This window comes from Nuphar pumila, chromosome 6, assembly GCF_984573655.1.
Source record: "Nuphar pumila chromosome 6, dmNupPumi1.hap1.1, whole genome shotgun sequence".
Lineage (NCBI taxonomy): Eukaryota > Viridiplantae > Streptophyta > Magnoliopsida > Nymphaeales > Nymphaeaceae > Nuphar > Nuphar pumila.
This window is the reverse complement of record NC_143254.1, coordinates 96,673,577-96,694,239: the sequence shown is the minus strand read 5'-3', so window position 1 is coordinate 96,694,239 and position 20,663 is coordinate 96,673,577. Positions and strand designations below refer to the sequence as shown.

The 20,663-nt window shown below is 39.1% G+C and overlaps 1 protein-coding gene across 2 annotated transcripts in view; it reads right to left on the bottom strand.

The window, feature by feature from the left end:
• Nucleotides 1–20,663, bottom strand: part of LOC149835309 (uncharacterized) — a 77,602-nt gene that overhangs the window by 33,064 nt on the left and 23,875 nt on the right. For both annotated transcript variants that reach the window (XM_090008371.1, XM_090008372.1), the window contains 3 exons: nucleotides 11,814–11,935; nucleotides 11,136–11,331; nucleotides 10,257–10,432 (listed from right to left, as the gene is read on the bottom strand). In XM_090008371.1, coding sequence (XP_089864497.1) covers nucleotides 10,257–10,432; nucleotides 11,136–11,331; nucleotides 11,814–11,935 — 494 coding nt within the window. The remainder of the gene's footprint in view (nucleotides 1–10,256; nucleotides 10,433–11,135; nucleotides 11,332–11,813; nucleotides 11,936–20,663) is intronic.

The following is a 20,663-nucleotide window of genomic DNA, read 5'->3' as shown; positions in this document are numbered from 1 at the left end:
CTTACCAACATCTCCCGTAACATGGGTCGCTGCTCCTGAATCAACATACCACAATCGTTGATCATTCTGCTTCAAGTGCAGCCCAGACAATGCTGACAACAAAAGTTGTTTTACCTCCCCATCAGTTTTGGTAACATTATCTTCCTTCTTGCTCTTAGTGTTTTGCAACTTTCCTTTATTTTGAGGATTAAACCAGCAATTTGCTTTAATATGTCCATTTTTATTACACACGTAACATGTTGGAACAACTCTTTGATTTTGGTTCCTCGTATTGGAATTGAATGGCATATTGGGTGTGGGAAGCAAACCTGGACCGGCAAATTTGCCACGACCTCTTCCTCCTCTGAAGCTATTTCCTCCACGACCATGACCAAAAGAGAACCCAGTAGCTAAAACATCTTGGGAATCAGATTGAGCGCCAGAATCTTCAGCAATACCTTTCAACGACATTTCATATTGTAAAAGTTTTGCCCGGAGGTCCTCAAATGTGGGAAGAATGGACAAGCACAACAATGATGTCACCAAGACGTGATAATCTGGGCCCAAACCATTCAACGTTTGTTGTACTTTATCCTTGTCTGGCACTTCACATCCAATGATGGCAAGTTGATCTGTAATGGTCTTTATCTTGTTCAAATATTCTATGATGGATAGGCTGCCCTTTTTGAGAAGCTGGAATTCACGCTTGAGAAACAGAACTCTGGCTTCAGATATCTGAGAATATGTTTGTGTCAACCTGCTCCATAATTTCATCGCAGTGCAGTCATCAAGAATAGCAACTAGCACTTCCTGAGACAAGGTAGATGTGATGTATGAGATTAATGCATGTTCTTTCTTCATCCAAGTGATATAATCCAGGTTTCGAACAAGTTTAGTAGATGCAGCTCCTTGTGCGTCTGTTTCCTCCTTTGTGATGAACTCTGGTGGGGTTGGAATTGATCCATCCAGATGACCAAAGAGATCTTGGCTCCTGATAAAAGGAACTATTTGTCTCTTCTAAGTCAGGAAATTTGAATTGGCTAAGGAAGTTTGAGGACAGACCAGACTGAGTTGAAGAAGAATCCATGATTACAGGATACGTAAATATGAAGGGAAAATACTCAAAAAAAGAAGCAAGTGAACCTGTTACAACCGAATTCGAATCTGCCTTTTTTGTTGGTAATAAGGATCAGATCATGTGAATATTGCAATGAACTTCAATGTTCATGAACTGGATCATTTGAACACGCCGTGTTCGATTAGCATTAATAGACCTTTAAGAAAAGATCGTTACACAAGGATCACGATAAAATCGTGTTTTCAGACTTATCAAGAATCAATTTTTCAGACTTATCAAGAATCAGTTTTCAGATGAGAGAATAAGAAAACAGAATCAAAGAAATCGTGATTCTAAGATGAAAGATCTCAGCAAATGGTTTCCAAACTAACGATTCAAGAAAATACGAGTTTCAAAATTTGTATATGATGGGTCGTCTTAGAGACACGTGAACAACTTCCAAAAGAGAAGAGAAGGTCACGATTTGGGTGAGGATGGGAAGAAAGGATGCTGCCTGTTGCAGCCGATTTGAAGGAAGAATAGATTTTTAATAAAAAAAAGGGGCGTGTTTCATATGGGAACACGACCAATAGATTTTTAATAAAGGGGGCATGTTTCAGATGAGAACACGAAAGCACTTTCAAGGAGAGATGGGGATGAGAATGAGAGATCGTATTTAAGAAAATAATACGATAACACAAATTTCACCAAAGAAGAAAAACCAAGAAACGATGGAGGGGTATTTCCTGATTAAAAGAAGTCATTAATCTCTATGTTCATACCTTTTGAAAACAATACCAAGCCCTAGATCCAACCTTGCTTTGATATCCACCAGAGCCTATCTGCAATAGGAGCAAAAAGAAGAAAAGGTGGAAGAAGAGGAAGACGATAGAGCGTTATGAGCTGCAATAGGTTCACGTATTTTTCATAATCCTACGTGACCTAATAGTTGATATTTATATACAGCACAGGTTACAAAACAATTTGGTAGTAAACACAATATTACAAGAATGACACTGCAAGGACGTCAAACACGCAAAACCCAGTTCGGGTCTGGATCCGACCCAAACGGGTCCAACCTATTTCACGACACTTGATAAAGTGATGGGTAGTGGACAACTTCAGAGATTAAAGAAGGTTCAGCAGGAAATTCAGCATAAGATCTAGCAGTTACAGCTTCTTGCTCAGTTAGTTGTTGGCTCTTCTTCGTCTGTCACAACTGCCTCCTACTCTGGAACTGCCTTCTCAGGTATCTCAACTCCTTCCTCTGGTTGGCTAATAGACTATGGAGCTTTATGTCATATGACACCTCATGAGTCTGTTTTAGCTGACTATTGTCCCTACAGTGACATTTTTCGCACAGCAGATGGTTCTTTTATGTTTGTCTCAAAAGTAGGTTCTATTACTTGTGACTCTTATTCCGGTAGTAAACTCAATTTTTTTCAAATGTATCATGTTTCATCTTTTGTCATGAATCTTATTTTTGTTAGTCAAATTACCAAACTTCACTGTAATGTCATCTTCTACTCCATTGGTTGTGTTGTGCAAGATCAGTTGTCAGGGAAGAAGATTGGGATTGGCCATATAAAAGGAGATTTGTACTATCTGGATTAGATTGATATAAGAGAGCAGAAGGAAGTTTGAATCGGATATTGAGCTTCAGTTTTGGATGAGTCTATTTTGTGGCACCAGAGACTGGGGCATATTTCCAGCTCTAGGTTGCAAAGTTTGGTGTCGTCAAGAAGTCTTGGAAAATCCAAGCTAGTTGTGTCAAATCATATTAAAGATTGTATTAGCTGTAAATTGGCCAAGAGTCATGCTTTTCCATTCAAGTCTAGTGATAGGGAATCAGAAAGTCCTTTTGATTTGGTACATTCAGATGTATGGGGTCCTTCTCCTATTGTGTCAAAAGGAGGATCATCCTATTTTGTGACTTTCATAGACGATTGTACAAGGTTTGCATGGATATATTTTATGAAAAATAGAAGTGATCTTTTTGAAATCTTTAAGAGACTTTGTGCCATGGTTGATAATCAATTTACAGCTAAGATCAAAACTCAATGTACTGACTCTGAAGGTGAGTACATTAGCTATGTGTTTGAAAGATTTCTGCAAGAAAGACGTGTGGTTCATCAAAAGTCTTGTCCTTACACTCCTGAGCAAAATGATATAGCTGAGAGGAAAAACAGGCATATCTTGGAAACAACAAGAGCTCTTCTGTTTGGTGGAGAGGTACCCAAAGTGTTTTTGGCAGATGCAATTCAACTAAGCATTTATCAGATAAATCGTATGCCCTCTGGAGTACTTAAAAGCATATACCCTTTTAAGAAGCTATATGGTAAAGTTTCAAACTATGATATGTTGAAAGTGTTTGGTTGTGTATATTTTGTTTTGTTAGCTGTCAAATCCAAAGACAAGTTATCTCATAAAGTTGTTAAATGTTGCTTTCTTGATTTTGCTGAGGGGCAGAAAGGTTATATGTAAAACCCACAAAAAATCAAAAAAAAAAATTATTTGGACCCAAACCCGACCTGGATCCGTCAGGTGTTAGTCAGTTGCGTGCTTATAAAAGCACGCAGTGGCAGGGGGGGGGGGGGGGGGGGGGGGGGAGGTTTCTCGAAACCTCCTTCCCCTCTGTTCTCTTGTTTCTCTCTCTCGCGCCACCGCCTCTCGCCCTTTCGTATCTCTCTCGGTACCCGACCCCCTCTCCCACTCTCCTTGTGTTTGCCTAGCAACGGCCTCCGGCGATGCTCGCACGTTGGCGACCTTCCCTCTGGCAACCCTCCAAGTACGCACCGCCTCCTCCTCTCCTTCGTTCATTTTTCTCTCCTTCACCTCTCTGTTGCGCAAGGAGGGGGGCTGAGCCGCCTCCCTGCTGCCCTAAATCGCAGGGGAGGGGCAGAGCCCCCTCCCTACGACTCCTTTTAGCGAGGGAGGGTCGGGCCCCTCCCTGTGCCGTATTTTGAAAGTGAGGGGCCGAGCCCCTTCACGGTGGCCTCTGTTTGAAGGAGAGGGGTCGAGCCCTTCCCTGCACCCTTGTAGGCAAGAGAGGGGCCGAGCCCCCTCTCTGCGTCTCCTTTCGGCAAGGGAGGGCTCGAGTCCTCCCTGTGCTCCCTGCGGCCAAGGGAGGGGTCGAACCCCCTCCCTGCACCACCTTTAGCAGGGGAGGGGGCCAGCCTCCTCCCTGCTCCCTTTGATGGCGGGGGAAGGGTCGAGCCCCCTCCCTGCTCTCTGCACCCTCTAGCGACAGGGAAGGGGCAGAGCCCCCCTCCCTGAACCCTCTGTATGCAAGGGAGGGGCTGAGCCCCTTCCCTGCGTACCCTTTGGCAGGGATGGGGCCAAGCCCCTCCCTGTGCACTCGTTTTGCAGGGGAGGGGCCGAGCCCCCTCCCTGCACCCTCAGTTTGGTGGGGGAGGGGCCGAGCCCCCTCCCTGCGCCTTCTTCTTCTAGTAGGCAGGGGCGTTGCCCCTGCCTCCACTAACTTCGGCAGGCAGGGGTAAAGCCCCCTGCCTCCCCCTTTGTGATCGACGGGCAGGGGCCTCGCCCCTGCCTCCTTGCTCCTTCGGCAGGCAGGGGTGAAGCCCCCTGCCTCCCTTGTTTTTGTTAGGCAGGGGCGTTACCCCTGCCTCTCTTCCACCTTATCAGGCAGGGGCACAACCCTCGCCTACTCTCGCTTTCGAATGGCAAGGGCGCAGCTCCTGCCTCTGTCCAATTTTTCGGAAGGCAGGGGCGCAGCCCCTGTCTTTGTATGAACCATCGTTAGGCAGAGGTGTAGCCCCATGCCTCCCCGTTTTTCGCGTTCAGCACGTTCGCAGGGGCACGATGCCCCTGCCTCTGCTTCTTTCATGTCAGGACAACGGCAACGCCCTTGTTCTCTCTACCTTTCTGATTGAGATAGCATGTTGACATCTCGCTTTTGCAACTCGTACGATGGATCCCGCTCGTGCCCCGTGACCCGAGCCGTCAATCGATTACACCTGCAGACGCCAACAATCTCGCAACTCCCTAAGGTAGGGGAAGATTGCACGGAGGACTTGGACAATTGAATTGAATTCAATTAACTAAAAAGGACACTTAAATAAATATATATGCATATATATATTTATACGAGTATGCATTTAACTCAAGGACGCAGTTTCGTGATCCTTGTCATTTACCTTCCATCATGTCTTTCTTTTGTCGTCGCGCTTTGCACCCAGGCTTTGCGTTTGTACACCTGCTTTCAGTATTTTCTTTGTCGTCGTGCTTTGCGCCCAGGCTTTGCATTTGCACTCCTACTTACAGTCTTTACTTTGCCATCACATTTTGCACCCAAGCTCCTGCTTTTGCAAATGTTTTGTTACTGCCTTGCCATTGCAGATGACGCTCAAGTTTTAGCTTATTGCATGTGCTATAAAGGCATCCTCATGGAGGATGCAAGAAGCATTTACCGCTCTCCCTCTTGCGATTAGAGTTGAGTCGGGGGCTTAACGATACATCCTCATCTAAGGAGAGGGATCCCTAGCAAGGGATCCTGGTTTTTCGAGTGAGCAGTCCTACAAAGTAGACTTGAGAATTTGGGAAGTTGCGCAAAAGCATCAAAGACTGTCCTAAATCGAAGTATTTGGAAGGATGTGATTGGCTGGTTCTGTTCGTCTATCTGACATATCTCGGGTAACCCCGAATTGAGGCTTGAGCAAACTTCTTAACGGGGGTTCTGTAGAGAAACCTGTATCCCGTTTATCGAGGCCAGTATCGAGTCATGCGAGGCATGTAGATACCACGATAGCGGATGAGATTCTAAAAAATCGCATGCCAAATGTTGGCACAAATTGTTGGTTGTTTCAAAAGTTAAAGAATGTTAAAAGTAAAGTTTGAGAAACATTACATCTTTGTGAAACACTTCTGTTGAGGTTCTTATTGAGGAACTATATCCCTTTCATCTTAGAGTACTTGTAGTCGTGCACTGCACGCTAGTACTGCGATGATCGGATGAGACGGTTGTGCGACCTCGAACAGTGCTAAATGCACAATGTTGTAAATACATAAAAATGGGATCGCCTTCACAGGCAAAATGCTTGAGTGGCTGAAAGACCAAAACATGTAGAATGGGTCGTTAGTTAAGCAACGCCTAACGCACACATTCGTCCTTTGGTTTCTGTCAAGGGAGAGGATGGATCTGTACAAAAACTCCAATGAACAGGTTGTTAACAACCACCCCATGGGCAAAGATTCGGCCTCCCCAGTCATTGGAATTAGGAAAAGGGACTACCAGACATTATCCTAGGTGGTAGATCTCATAGACTTATGTAGAAGTTAGATGCATCCGTTGCCAAGTAATTGTCTTTGAGGAATCCTCTCTTGGTTGAAAGCCGTCACCTTAGGAGCGAACTCAACTAACTATTCGGGTTATTGAAGATACATAGAATAACAGACGCCCGAACTAGTCTCAGTTGTTTCTACGATTCGTCTGTGTGTACCCACAGGCCAATAATATCGAAACATAAGTCTGTTCACACTGGTTGATGGGTCATAAGACTAGATAGTTGCGTGGTAATTCACAGCTTACAATCAAATGAATCATCATGTTGTGTTTAACAGTTGCACTGCTTACTTGCTTTGAACCGTTTACCTGTTTAACTGATGATCTGCTTTAAACTGCTTAGCATGCTGAATTAAATGCTCTTAATTTAATTTTCTATAGTCTCTCTTGTGCACGTACTAGTTTTTCGCGAAACTAACTCATTCTATGGGTACAGGTGATGATTAGGTACACCACGGGCGATGGCGTGATTGCAAGATAACTTCAAGATTTCTCTTTCCTGCTCTTAGCTCGCGTCTTGCACGTTTTTGGGTTTTGTCATAGAATTTCCTTGGGATATCCGAATTTTGTACTATTTGGGAACTTCTTTAAATGAAAGTGGTTTTTCCAAGTGTTTTGCAAGTAACATGTGTAGTGAGTTTTGGTTCTTTTAGCTAACGTGCCCAAAGTTGTCAGCATGCCTTTCTAAATTCAACAGAAGAATTATCTTTCACTGATTACATAAATAAACTCTGAAAGGAAAGAATTTTTTTTTAGTTTCTCTCCTATTTTCTGAAAGGTTCGCAAGTTTGAAATTTTGGGGCGTTACATTACAAGTGCTATGATCCAGTTGAAAAGAGAGTGTGGGTATTCAGGCATGTTTTTCAGAAGAATGTGTTATACTTTGTTCAGTATGGAGAAAAGTTAGAAAATGAAATTGACTTGTCATTTTTAGTTTCTTTTGAAGAAAAGAAGGGTGGGAGAGAGATGATGGAGAGTCAAGGGGAGCAAGTTCTTGCTAGAGAAGATAGATTTGGTCAGATTTATGCAAGGAGACGTTAAGGTGTGAATGAAATTCCATTTTTTGATCAAGTGGAAGAGCAGAGAAGTGAAGAGGTCAATCTTGATCTCATTCCTACAACAACTGATCTGGGACAACAACAACAAAACTTAGAGTTACCATCTTCTTTTGCGTATTCTCAGGTACGTAAAAGTTATATACCTTTTATACTTTTGTCTCATTTTGTATCCTATGAGTCTTTTGCACCTCATCATCATGCTTTTTAGGCTTAATCCATTCCTATGTTGAGCCTAAGTCCTATACAAAGGCAACGGGAAAGGAGTGACAAAGAGCCATGGTTGATGAAATGAATGCACTTGAAAGAATGCGGGCACGAGAGCTAGTAAAAACTCCTCCAAAGAAAAATATCATTGGCAGCAAATGGCAGTATAAGGTAAATACAATGGCAGATGGGTCAATGGAAAGGTATAAAGTCAGGTCGGTAGCTAAAGGGTACAGTCACTGTTTTGGAATTGATTTTGCATAAACCTTTGCTCCTGTGGCTCATATGACCACAATTTGCACATTGCTAGCAGTAGTTGCCATGCAACAGTGGAATCTTTGGCAGTTAGATGCCAAGAATGCATTGTTGAATAGGGATTTACAAGAAGATGCGTATATGAAATTACCTCAAGGATACTTAAACAAGCACCTCAAGCTTGGTTTGAAAAGTTCAATGCAGCAGTGAAGGTTATTTGGTTTTAAGCAAAGTCATCATGATCCTGCTTTGTTTGTGTCTTTCTCCAATCTTGAAAGATATATATTGCTTCTTTATGTAGATGATATGGTTCTCATTGGAGATGATATAAAGAAGATTGAAGAGACAAAAAAAAAACTGACCAATATGTGTGAGATGAAAGACTTGGGCGTTTGAAGTATTTTCTTGAGCTTGAGATAACCTACTCCCCTAAGGGTTTGTACTTGTCTCAACATAAGTATGCTACAGATTTGGTTGTGAAAGCAAGGTTGAGAGATGACTCTAAACAAGTAAATTCCCTCATGGATGCAAACTTGAAGATGAGGGCAACTGATGGTGTTGAGTTAAAGGATCTTATAGTATATATTTGACTGTAATCAGACCAAATATAACTCATGCAGTTCATGTAGTGAGTCAATTTATGAATGCTCCCAGAATGGTTCACTTGGTAGCCGTACTCAGGATCATCAAGTATGTCTCGTCTTTGTCTAACAAAGATTTGAGAGCCTTCTGTGATGTTAATTTTGGAGGCTCTACTAGAGATTGACTTTCTACTACAAGGTTTTGTGTTTTTCTTAGAAGCTCCTTGATCTCATTGAAGAGCAAGAAACAACAAAGAGTTGCATTGTCCAACGCAGAAGTCGAATATAGAGCGATGACTCAAGTTGTGGCTGAGACTATTTGGATTCGATGGTTATTAAAGGAATTTAGAATTCCATGTGAAAAGAAAACTCAACTATATTGTGACAATATTAGTGCTATTCATATTGCAAAGAATCCAGAGTTTCATGAGCGCACTAAGCACATTGAAATAGACTACCATTATACAAGAAGGGCTTATGAAGATGGGATTATAGCTTTGGAGCATGTCAGCTCAAAGAATCAGATTGCAGATGTGTTTACAAAAAGTCTTCCCCTTTTGCATTTCAGTTCTTTCCTTTCTAAACTTGGAATGATTCCTTTACATTCTTCCAAGTTTGAAAGAGAGTATTGAAAGTCAATATACTATATTGTATCATAGAGTTATGTAAAGTAACTTATTAAGTTTATATGTACATACCCTACAGTAAAGGGGTATACTAGTCTTTTTGTTCTTTTCTTTTTCAGGTCTAAAGGGGGTCGACCCTTGTATTGTATTTAGAACTCTTATTCACGATAATCAGTGTGAAGACCTTTTGCTCTCTTATTTGGTTTGTTGTATCTCCTCTAACCCTAGCCATTTTCCCTCTTCTTAGTATGTTTCTAACAGACCTATCATGAATTTCATGGCTTCCCCTTCTAATTTTCATGATATTTGAGTTAGCATCGCTTTATTTTATGTTATTCATAGGTCGATGGATTTATTTTGACAAGTGTTATATCTGTTGATCCCATTTTCCTTACAAGTATATTTCATGTCATTCTGAAATTTTTATTTGCTGATTGATGAGATAAATTAGGATCTTGATAGGTTACCGTTATTGTATTCTATAGATAAGGTTGATTATGAAGGCTATCGATCACAGTTTTGTTTTCACTAACTACAGTTTTATAAGCTTAAAATTTTTATTGAACCATTAAATGACCGTTTTTTTTTTCTCTGCAAATTTGGGTACATGCTGTGTATCTTGAGTCAAACTTCAGCATTGAACATAGTAAATACCAATTCTCATATGATCAACACTTAGAAGATATGCCCATCCACGTGCAGGAAAAAAAACAAAGATCCGTGAGAACATGCACGTGCACACACATTTTTTTTTATTTATAACCCAAAGAAACCACACCTGGCACGAAGACCTGGTCGCGCGGGCTCAGCCTGCCATACCTAAGATCGTCGTGCCAGCAGCGTAAAACTCTGAGGCTAGGACCCCTGCCCCCGGGGCCTATGCTACGCGTTGGCTTGCGTAGAAGGGCAACGCCCATGGGAATCGAACCTTGACTGCCCGTCAAACAGCCAAGGCCCCACCCCACTACGCCAACCCCCCTTGGGGTGTGGACACACAAGCACACATTTTTTAAGAATACATGTTCTACAGCCCAGACAACATCTTGAATATGATTGACCACCATTTAGAAGATGCAACAATCCACACAAGAAACTATCATCCTCATGAATCAGCCATACTAAAACCAAAAAGGATGCAAGAAGTTCTTATAACAAGATAAAAAATTCATACTTGACATCAAGAACAGAACATACCCTCTTAGTCCTGCATCACCCTCTCCACGTACCCGCAATGTACTGCCTTGACTGACTCCAGGAGGTATCTTTACTTTTATATCCTTCTTAATTCGAATACGTCCTTCACCAGCACATTTTCGACAATATTCTGATATAATTTGGCCATCCCCACCACAGGTTGGGCAAACGGAGATCTGGGAACAAGCAAGATAAGCAAATATTCAAGTACATGAGAATACATATCCAGGACTGAGTACACCAGAAAAAGGGTTAATGGAGTATCAAGAACAGGCAGCTTTTCTCTTTCATATCATACAATGAAAATATCAATCAATCTTTCCTCACATAAAAATGTATATGCAACCACTTCAGCAAATTAAGAAAGTGCACTTCTTGTCTTAGCTTTTAATTTAAATCACAGTCACCTATATCGATCTCTGAAATATCTCAGCAGGAGGTGAGGGTGGGGAGTGAGGGTTACGGTTCTCTGAAAGTCTAGGGAAATTCAAAAAATAAATAATAAAAAATTAAGATCTTCAAAATGTTAAAAAAATGAATTTTGTAGAAAAGTATCATGATATTAATTATCATGAAAACATTATGATATTAATGAGATGTTTGAATTTAACTATTTTCTTGAATATCATAATATTTTCCTTTTTCCATAAACCTTTAAAAATTCAATAATTTTGAAAAAATATGTGGTGACCATGATTTAATTATTTAAATAAATGAAGTGTTTTGTTCTCAATATCCAAGCTCCTTGGGCCACAAGAACAATAAGATTCCTCATAAATTTTCTTCTACTAAAGTTTCGGCCTTTTTATTCTCAAAAAAGAAATTGATGATGCATATCAAGATCAACAAAACAAAACAAAACAAAAAAGACTTACATACTTGTGAGAAAAGACCAAATGGTGTTTCCTCTGTCCGCATCACTTGACCCCTGCCACCACAAGTTGAGCAAACTCTCATCTTTGAGCCCGTCTTTGAGCCGGTACCAGTGCATGCATCACAAATCTCCAAGTGAGAGAGCTCAAACTCTTTCTCCACTCCAAATATAGCCTCTGAAAACTTCAATGACATATCATATCTGCAACAACCATGATATACTTGAACTATCAAGTTATCAATCAATTATATTGGAGGGGGAAAACTGTTGTAATCTCAAATTGCAAATATCAAAAAATATCTAAGATAAAAGAAATCAGGCACTTATATTGCGTCGATGAAGTCAGGCAGCCACCTATTTTGTGTCTATTAATTCAGCCAATGTTCACAGAACTTTCTAAATTAACAGGGGATCCTACATACTCAATTAGAAGTTAATCATCCACAAGAGCTTGTGAAATCATTTTTAAGCTTATATTGATCAAAACAATAATCATGAGGAGCATATTCAAATCATTTAACAGGAGACAAACTCTTGCAGACTCATCTCCTGAAAAGCTACCTAATAAATCTTGCAATCAAGCATAGCAATAAGGTATATCAACTGCTAATGATGGCAGAACACACGGTACAGATGAAGCAAAGGAAAAGCTCAGGAAGTTTTAATTTTAAAGCTCATCTCACCGTAGGTCATCACCCCGGACAACAGTGGTGCGTTGGCCAGTTCTGAATCCAGTTGAATCCATGCGAGAAAAACCACCCATACTTGCACCAAAGAATGTTTCAAATAGATCAAAGGGATTGGTCTGGAAGGAAGAAAAAAAAGGAAAGGGTCAGTTTGAAAGAGAAAAAGTAACTTATGTAATGAAATAACATAAAAGTAAATAAATGTCCCTTATGGACTTAAGGGAACACAAACACCAAAAAGAATACTTGATCACTCCACACTACCCACACAAGGGTCAAAACAAATGCTCTTGTATTGAATGAAATGCTCTAAAGGCATTGGAATTTACATGGGCTTGAAGCCTTATTTATAATACAAAGGAAACAAAGGGAGCAGCCCAACTACCTGTTGGAGCTGCCCAATTGCATCTCATTAAAAACAAAAAACAAAAAATACAAGAAATGAAAATACACAGTCAGCTCCTAATGGGCTGACACCTATTACACTTTAAAATGACCGGAATGCCCTTGATGGGTATTCCGGTATATATATATATATATATATATATATATATATATATATATATATATATATATATATATATTAGAGGGCTAATCTTAACACCCCCTCTCAAACTCACGGTGTAACAACCGCGAGTGTGCCAAGTAAAAAGTGAAATCTAGGTGACGGGAGCGCTTTAATGAAGAAATCTGTCAATTAATAATCTGATAGAACATAAGGCAACGTGATGGTCTTTTTCAAAAATTCTTGACGAACGTAGTGGCAATCCATTTTAATGTATTTGGTCCTTTTATGGAATGTATGATTGCTTGCAATGTATATTGCGCTCTTGTTGTCACAACATAATCTTGAGGATTCTGCAATGTGAACTCCCAAGTCCTCTAATAATTGTCACAATCATACTAACTCAGACGTAGTTGTTGTCATAGCACGATCCTTTTGTTGCTTCTTGCATCGCCATGAAATTAAAGAATCACCTACAAAAACACAGGAACCAATGGTTTAGCGTCTATCATTCACATCCCTCAATCAGAATTAGAATATGCAATAACTTCTAACGAGGAAGAAGATGAAAGAAATAACCCATAACACTCGTATGTATTGTAGTGAGAGCATGTTGAAATTGACTAACAGAATGAATAACATGAGAAATATCAGGACGAGTAATAGAGAGATAAGATAAAACTCCAATCATTTATCTATATAGAGTTGGATCCTTCAGAGGTTCTCTATCATCTTTCTTCATTTTTGCATTTATGACCTCAAGAGTATCAACTCGTTTTTCAATTAAGAGTCTTGACCGTTCTATGATCTCTGCTACATACTTAGTCAGCGACAAAAAATAACCATGAGGTGAGTAAGCCACTTCTATTCCAAGAAAATATCGTAAAAAACCAAGATCTGTCGTATCAAAGTTATCTTTAAGCACATCTTTGATATGATTAACTCCCTACTTGTCACCTTCTATGATAATCATATCATCAACGTAAAGAAGTAACATTATCATTCCTATATTAGAAGTCTTAACAAACAATGCAACGTCAGTATAACAAGATTTAAAGTGAAGTTGTGTCATCACACTACTGAACCGATCATACCAAGCCTTGAGGGTTTGTTTTAAACCATACAATGCTTTTTGTAACTGAAGAAATTTTTTATATGCTAAACTTAAACCTAGTGGAGGATCCATGTAAACTTCCTCATTGAGATTAGCATTCAAAAAAATATTTTTTATATCAATTTAAAAGATTGGTCATTTTTTAATTGATGCTATAGAAATAAAGGTTCTAACAGTAGTCATTCGAGCGACTGGAGCAAATGTCTCGTCATAGTCTATCCCATATTCTTGACTGTATCATTTGGCTACTAACCTATCTTTATATCTTTCTAATGTCCCATCACTTTTAGTTTTTATCTTATAATCCCATTTACACCATATAGTTTTTATTCTTTTAGGTAATGTTTGAATTTCTCAAGTTTTTGCCTTTTCTAATGCTTATAATTCATCGTTCATCGTCTTAATCTATTCTTGATAATTTTTAACATCATGGTAAGATGTTGGTTCTATATATGAGTGTATAGCCATTAAACAAGATCTATGCCTAGGTTCAAAAGAATCATAGGATATCAATCTACTAGGAGCCTTTGAAATTCTCATGAATTTTCTAACAATAAGAGAATCTATATCTTGATTTTGGGAATATCTTTCTAAAGCCCATGATGGATGGTCTTCGGTACATCGAGTATAGGTTTGAATTTCATTATGAGATAGGTTTATACCATCAAAACCCTCATTAACATTCACATGTGCATCATGAGTATCCTCGTTGTCACTCTTATGCACATCATGAATGTTATCACATCTTTCATGTTTATTGACAATGTCAAAAAGAAATAAATAGTCACAATGCTCTTAGATTTTTTCTTTACCGAACCCATTTTCGTTTTCAAGAAAAGTAGCATTTCTTAAAACATATAATTTGTTCCTTTTAGTGTCATAACATCTATATCCCTTTTGATTTTCGACATAGCCTAAAAAAACACAAAGAATTGCTTTTAGAAAAAGTTTGTCATTTTTGTTGGTAAGGACAAAACATTTACAACCAAAGACTCTCAACCTTTTATAATCAGGAGATGTTTTAAATAATTTTTCAATAAGAGAAATGTTTTCAATGTTTTTTGAAGGCATTCTAACCGCCGTAAGAGTGGCTTCGGCCCAAAACATTTTTGGAACATTTCTTGATATAAGAAGTGTTCTAGTGGTCTCAACAGTATGTCTATGCTTCTTTTCGACTAGTCCATTTTTGTTGAGGAGTATAAAGACAAGATTTTTTATGAATAATCTCATGTAAGTCAAGATAATTTTTGAACTCTTTAGACACAAATTCTCCTCCAGAATCGGTTCTAAAGATTTTAATATTAGTTCTGAATTGAGTCTTTGTATAGCAATGAAATTTTTTAAAACAATCAAATATTATGAATTTTTATTTGAGAAAATATATCCAAGAGTGTCTACTATAATCATCTACAAACACAACATAATAAGATACTCTTTCTTTGGATACAACCGGAGTCGGTCCCCATACATCTGAATGTACCAACTCAAATGGACTTTTAGATATAAAATGTCTTTGCCCAAAGGGTAAAGATTTCATTTTACCAAGGATGTAATATTCACAAACAAAATCTCTTTCTTTATAGCGTGTAAGAAATGAAAACAATTTATATAATTTGGACATATTAAGATGTCCTAGTCTTTTGTAACAATTTTCTATATCTTTCTTTTCCACAAAATTACAAAATGTATGTTTTGATAACTCAAGATTGTCCATAACATAGAGATCTCCTCTTCTATGGCCTCGCCCAATCGGCTTCTCAGGCTGGAGATCCTGTATTAAACAATCATTAGATAAAAACAAAATTTTACATCCATGACCCGCAATTTGAGAAACGGATAAGAGGTTTAAATTCAATTTTGGTACTACTCTAATATTTAGTATAAAGAAGGTTTGTTGTTTTTTAAAAACCCCAAAACTTTTAATTTTTAATAAAGTTTCATCGGCGGTTGAAACATAAGAATTATTTGGGTTAGTATGACATTTGGATAATATAGACTCATTTGGAATCATATGGAAAGAAGCACCGGAGTCAAGGATCCAAAAAGTCTTACCAGGGTCGCCACTTATGGATATGGCCCCCCCTGAGAAGAAACTTGATTTTTGAACATTGGTTGTAGTGCCTCCATGAGTTGCGGCAAAGATAATGAGCCGATGTATTTGGAGTCGTCTACACCATTTTTTTCAAAGGATGGTCTCACCGAATCCACCCTTTTATCATCTCTTTGATCTTCTTTCTTTCTTTGGGGGCAAAAGGGCTTAATGTGTCATGATTCATAGCAATGGTAACATATTATTTTGCCACCCTTCTTGTATTCATGATCACTTCTTTTATCACTTTGACTTCTTTCATAGTCATTGAAATTTCTTTCATTCTCATTATTTTTTACAAAGTGAGGAGCTTTATAACTCATAGTGTAATGTTCAGGCTTTGACATAGCAAGCATGGATTTTTCACCCTTTGAAGCAGATGGTTTTTTCAACCTATTTTCTTTCATAGTTAACTCTTCAAGAGTTTCAACTATGGTAGGTACACCTCCTCTATGAAGAAGGACCAACTTGGTCGCTTCAAATTCGGGTGTAAACCCATTAACAAATTGATAGAAATGTTTCGTTCTAATTTGTTTTTCACAAAGTTTACATCTTGGGGGCAATGTCATTTTGGCTCTAGAAAAGTCAATTCATCACAAAGAAGATAGAGGGCATTGTAATATTCCCTAATGCTCATCTCTCCTTGGGTCATAGTTCCTACTTTATTTTGGACATTGCATGTGTGAGCAATATTCTTGAGACTATACATATCTTTAAGATACTTTCATGTATCACTAGTGAAGTCAAATTTTACTAAGCTAGAACACGTGTTGATGTCAACACTATTGATGAGCCATCCAATTATCTTGGAATGACCCATCTTCCACTCTTTTCATTTTTTCTCATATTCAATGACAGCCTTAGACATCTCTTCTCCTTGAAGAACCACTTCCTTTCCATTTTCAATCTTGATAAGTATAAGTTTAGGCACTCTTTCGGTACCATCAACCAAACCCCATGGACCCTTTTCCCATATTTTATGTTTCACTATGGATGCCCACATCACATAGTTAGTATCATTGAGTCGCACAAGAATGGAGACAATCACTTCTCTTTTACTCTCCATGTTTTATAACAATAAGAGAGAGAGAAAGAGAAAGGAAGATAACCAAAGATTTTTTGAGGAGCTCTTTGATAGTGTGGTTCCCGATGCAACGATCCCATGAACCGATGATCCACCAATCTCACGATCCTCCTCTTGGCTTTTCCGAATTAATAACAACTCAAGAGTACAAAAGCTTTGATACCATGTAATGAAATAACACAAAAGTAAATAAATGTCCCTTATAAACTTACAAGAACACAAGCACCAAAAAGAACACTTGATCACTCCACACTACCCACACAAGGGTCAAAACAAATGCTCTTGTATTGAATGAAATACTCTAAAGGCATTGGAATTTACATAGTCTTGAAGCCCTATTTATAATACAAAGGAAACAAAGGGACCAACCCAACTAGCTTTTGGTATGCTCCCAACGGTCACATTAGTTGCCCAATCACATCTCATTAAAAACAAAAAATAAAAAATACAAGAAATGAAAATACACAGTCAGACCCTAATGGGCTGATTAGGGATGGCAGTGGACCGGGGCGGGGGCGGGGGCGGGGGACAAGGCCTTCACTGATAAAGTGGTGTTTTGGGTCTGGATATCATACCAGACCCAAATCCACCTGTATAACCTTTATGTACAACTTTATATGTTTTATTTCATTCCGGGTCTGGATATTATACCAGACCCGGACCCATATTGTACACTCAAAACATATTAATATACCCTCTTTAGGTCACGATTTCACATATTGAAATCGTGACAGTCGCAACCCCTTTCTTCTTCTATTCCTTTTCTCTTTCTCAATGCAGTTTCTATGAAGATTCTAACATGGTATCAGAGCCAAGGTCCAACGAGGGTTGAAAAGGCTTCCGAAGGTGCAACCGATCGACGAAAGGTTTGAGGTCTCCACTGTCTCCTGCCTTGTACTCTTCTTCAGTTCTTTTTCTCGTTCCTCCACCCCCTTCCACCCCCTTTCTATTCTCTTGCTGGTGAATTCATGTCCCACGAGGGTCTGATATTCACGTGAACCCTTGTTCACGCAGACCCTGAGTGTCGCAAAAGGAAAATTCTACTAAAAGTTGATTCACGTAACGACGTGAATCGCTGAAGTTGATTCAATCGTTCACGTGAATCGACCCACCTTTTCACCCATGATTCATCCTTTCCTCTTTTCGCCTGTTTTTTCAAACCTGGTGCACCAGATCTGTTTCACTTCTTGTGCATTCCCCTCTATGCATCTACTCTGCGTATTCAGATCTGAGAAATTAAGCCCTCTTTGTTGTTCGTATTTGTTGAGTGACAATAGTTTGTTTTTAATCTGATTCTCACCTCTCTTTTTAACTGTCTCATCTTTAAAATAAGTCTTCTCTCACTGTCACAGGTGGTACCCACATTGTTTTTATCTGAAAAACACTTAGTACATTCAGATTAATTTTCTGTTCCATGTGAAAATTTTCAACTTTCATTACGTTAATCTCCAATCTTATAAAAGTGTAAGGGAAAACTTATTTCTGATTCCCTTTAAACCTGACAGTCTTTGATCGCCAGTTTTAAGGTTTACACAGCCCGAAAAAAAAAAAGGCCAATCAACAAATCTTACAGGCAGAAGATTGTGCATTTTGTGAACACTCTTGTTACCTTTCCTTTCTCCATGGATTCTTACTTTTCTCAATCGAGTCTCTCTTCAAGTTTTCTTAATCAACTCATTTCCGAAAAGTTAAACACCTCAAACTTCTTGATTTGGAAGAGACAAATCATACCTTTCATAAGGAGCCAAGGTCTCTTAGGTCACTTGGATGAAACCACTCCAGTTCCCTTAGAATTTGTTACGAGAGAAGAGAAAGATGATAAAGGGGCAAGTTCAATTGTCTATGTCAAAAATGCAGAATATCTCAACTGGGAAAGGAAAGATCAATCAGTAGTTGCATACATCACTTCTACTTTGTCTCAAGAGGTTCTTGTTGCGATCCCCGATAATTGTACAGCCCTGCAACTTTGGGAGAAATTGGTTCAGAAGTATTCACAAGTTTCACAGGCGAGGATGGTTTTTCTCAAGAGGGAATTTCAGCTATTGAGAAAAGATTCCATGACCATCATGGAATATCTCAACAAGATGAAGACTATCACAGACCAACTTGCAGTTATAAGATGTGCCGTGAGTGACAGTGATATGGTGCAGCAAACTCTGAGTGGATTGGGACCTGACTATAATATGATCGTCACTTCACTATTATGTCTGCATGTTCTTCCTACCTTTGATGAGTTGAGAGCTAAATTGATTCAGTATGAGATGACTCTGAAGGGATTTTCTCAAGAAACACATGCTCATACAAATTCCCAAGAAGTCTTTGCCACAGGAGTGACTTATGGTCGAGGACGAGGGCGAGGAGGATAAGGGCGAAATGAACACGGAGGACGTGGATTGCTTCCCACTCCAAATATCTTAACTCATACTCAGGGACAAAGGCCAATCCCCACTTGCTTCCTCTGCAACAAAATGGGGCATATCAAGGCGAATTGTTGGCACAACCCTGAAAATAAAGGAAAAGCTCCACAGACAGAACAGAAAGCAAAGCCCACTAATATCAGAGACAATGGAGAGATTAGAGATCTGTTAATATCTGCCCTCTCAGAATTGAAGTTAAAACAGAAAGATCAAGGCACATGGTTTGTCGACTCAGGGGCAGCAACTCACGTGACTGGTGATGCAGGTAAACTTTTTAAACCTATCTGTTATTTTGGCAAAAGTAACATTGTCACTGGAGATGGATCCCATCATCCTGTTTCCCATGTTGAAAAATTTGTCATTCCCATGTCACACTCTACTCTTGAACTTACTGATGTACTTCATGCTCCAAATATCAAGAAAAATATTACCTTTGTTTCCAAGCTTGTTGATGATAATCATGCTTCAGTCGAATTCACTCCCTTCTCTGTGCCTATCAAAGACCTTCGCACGAGAGAAACATTCGCTGAAGGAAAAAGACGATGCAATATGTATGTCTTTGAAGAAGCTCCATGTCATCCTGTCCGCCCTATTCATCTGGATTCGAAGTCTTCATTAGAGTCGTGTTCCTTCCCTTCAGCAAATGTTTTTAGTATTTCTGAATGTAATAAGCCTTTCTTATGGCATAGTCGATTAGGACATTGTGGGAGTCATTTTATTGAGAAACTTGTTTCTAATAATCTCATTCCAAAAGAAAGTCTCAATGTGGATGAGAAAAGCCAAAAATGTTTCAGTTGTTCTTTATGCAAAAGTCATGTATTGTCTTTTCATTCTATTAATAAGAGAGCTTCAAAGCCTTTTGAGACGATATGTTCTGATGTATGGGGACCTGCCCCAGTTGCCTCTGGGTCTGAAAGCAGATACTACCTAATCTTTGTTGATAGCTACTCTCGATACACCTGGATATATTTCATAAAAAATAAGTCAGAAGTTTTCCTTTTGTTTCAAAATTTTCTTTCCTTAGTAAAAAATCAATTCTCTGAGTCTATCCAATTCTTTCAATGTGATGGAGGTGGGGAGTTCTCATCTAGTGACTTTATTTCTTTTCTTCAAAATAATGGAATAGGAAGAAGGTTGTCATGCCCACACACGCCACAACAAAATGAGATTGCTGAGCAAAAACACAGGCACATCGTTGAAAGTGCCATGAGTATGCTCCATGATAGTAATCTTCCCATTAATCTGTGGACAGAAGCCTTTCATTCCGCCGTACATGTGATAAATAAATTGCCTATGGTTGTTCTAGAAAATAAGTCTCCTTATTACTGTCTTTTTGGAGCTCATCCTAGTTATCATGATTTGCGTGCTTTTGGATGTGTTTGTTATGTGCATATTGATCGGTCCCTGAGAAACAAGTTTCAGGACAAGGCTCAGAAGTGTAGATTTGTGGGATATGCCGACAACTAGAAAGGATACAGGTGTTACGATCTCGTCAACAGACGTATCAGAATCTCAAGAAATGTCATCATTGATGAACACAATTTTGATCACCAAGCTGGCACAATGGATATGTCCTCTACCATGACCGAAGTTTATTATCCTTGGCTGAATTCAGAATTTTTTGCTAGTTCCAATGAA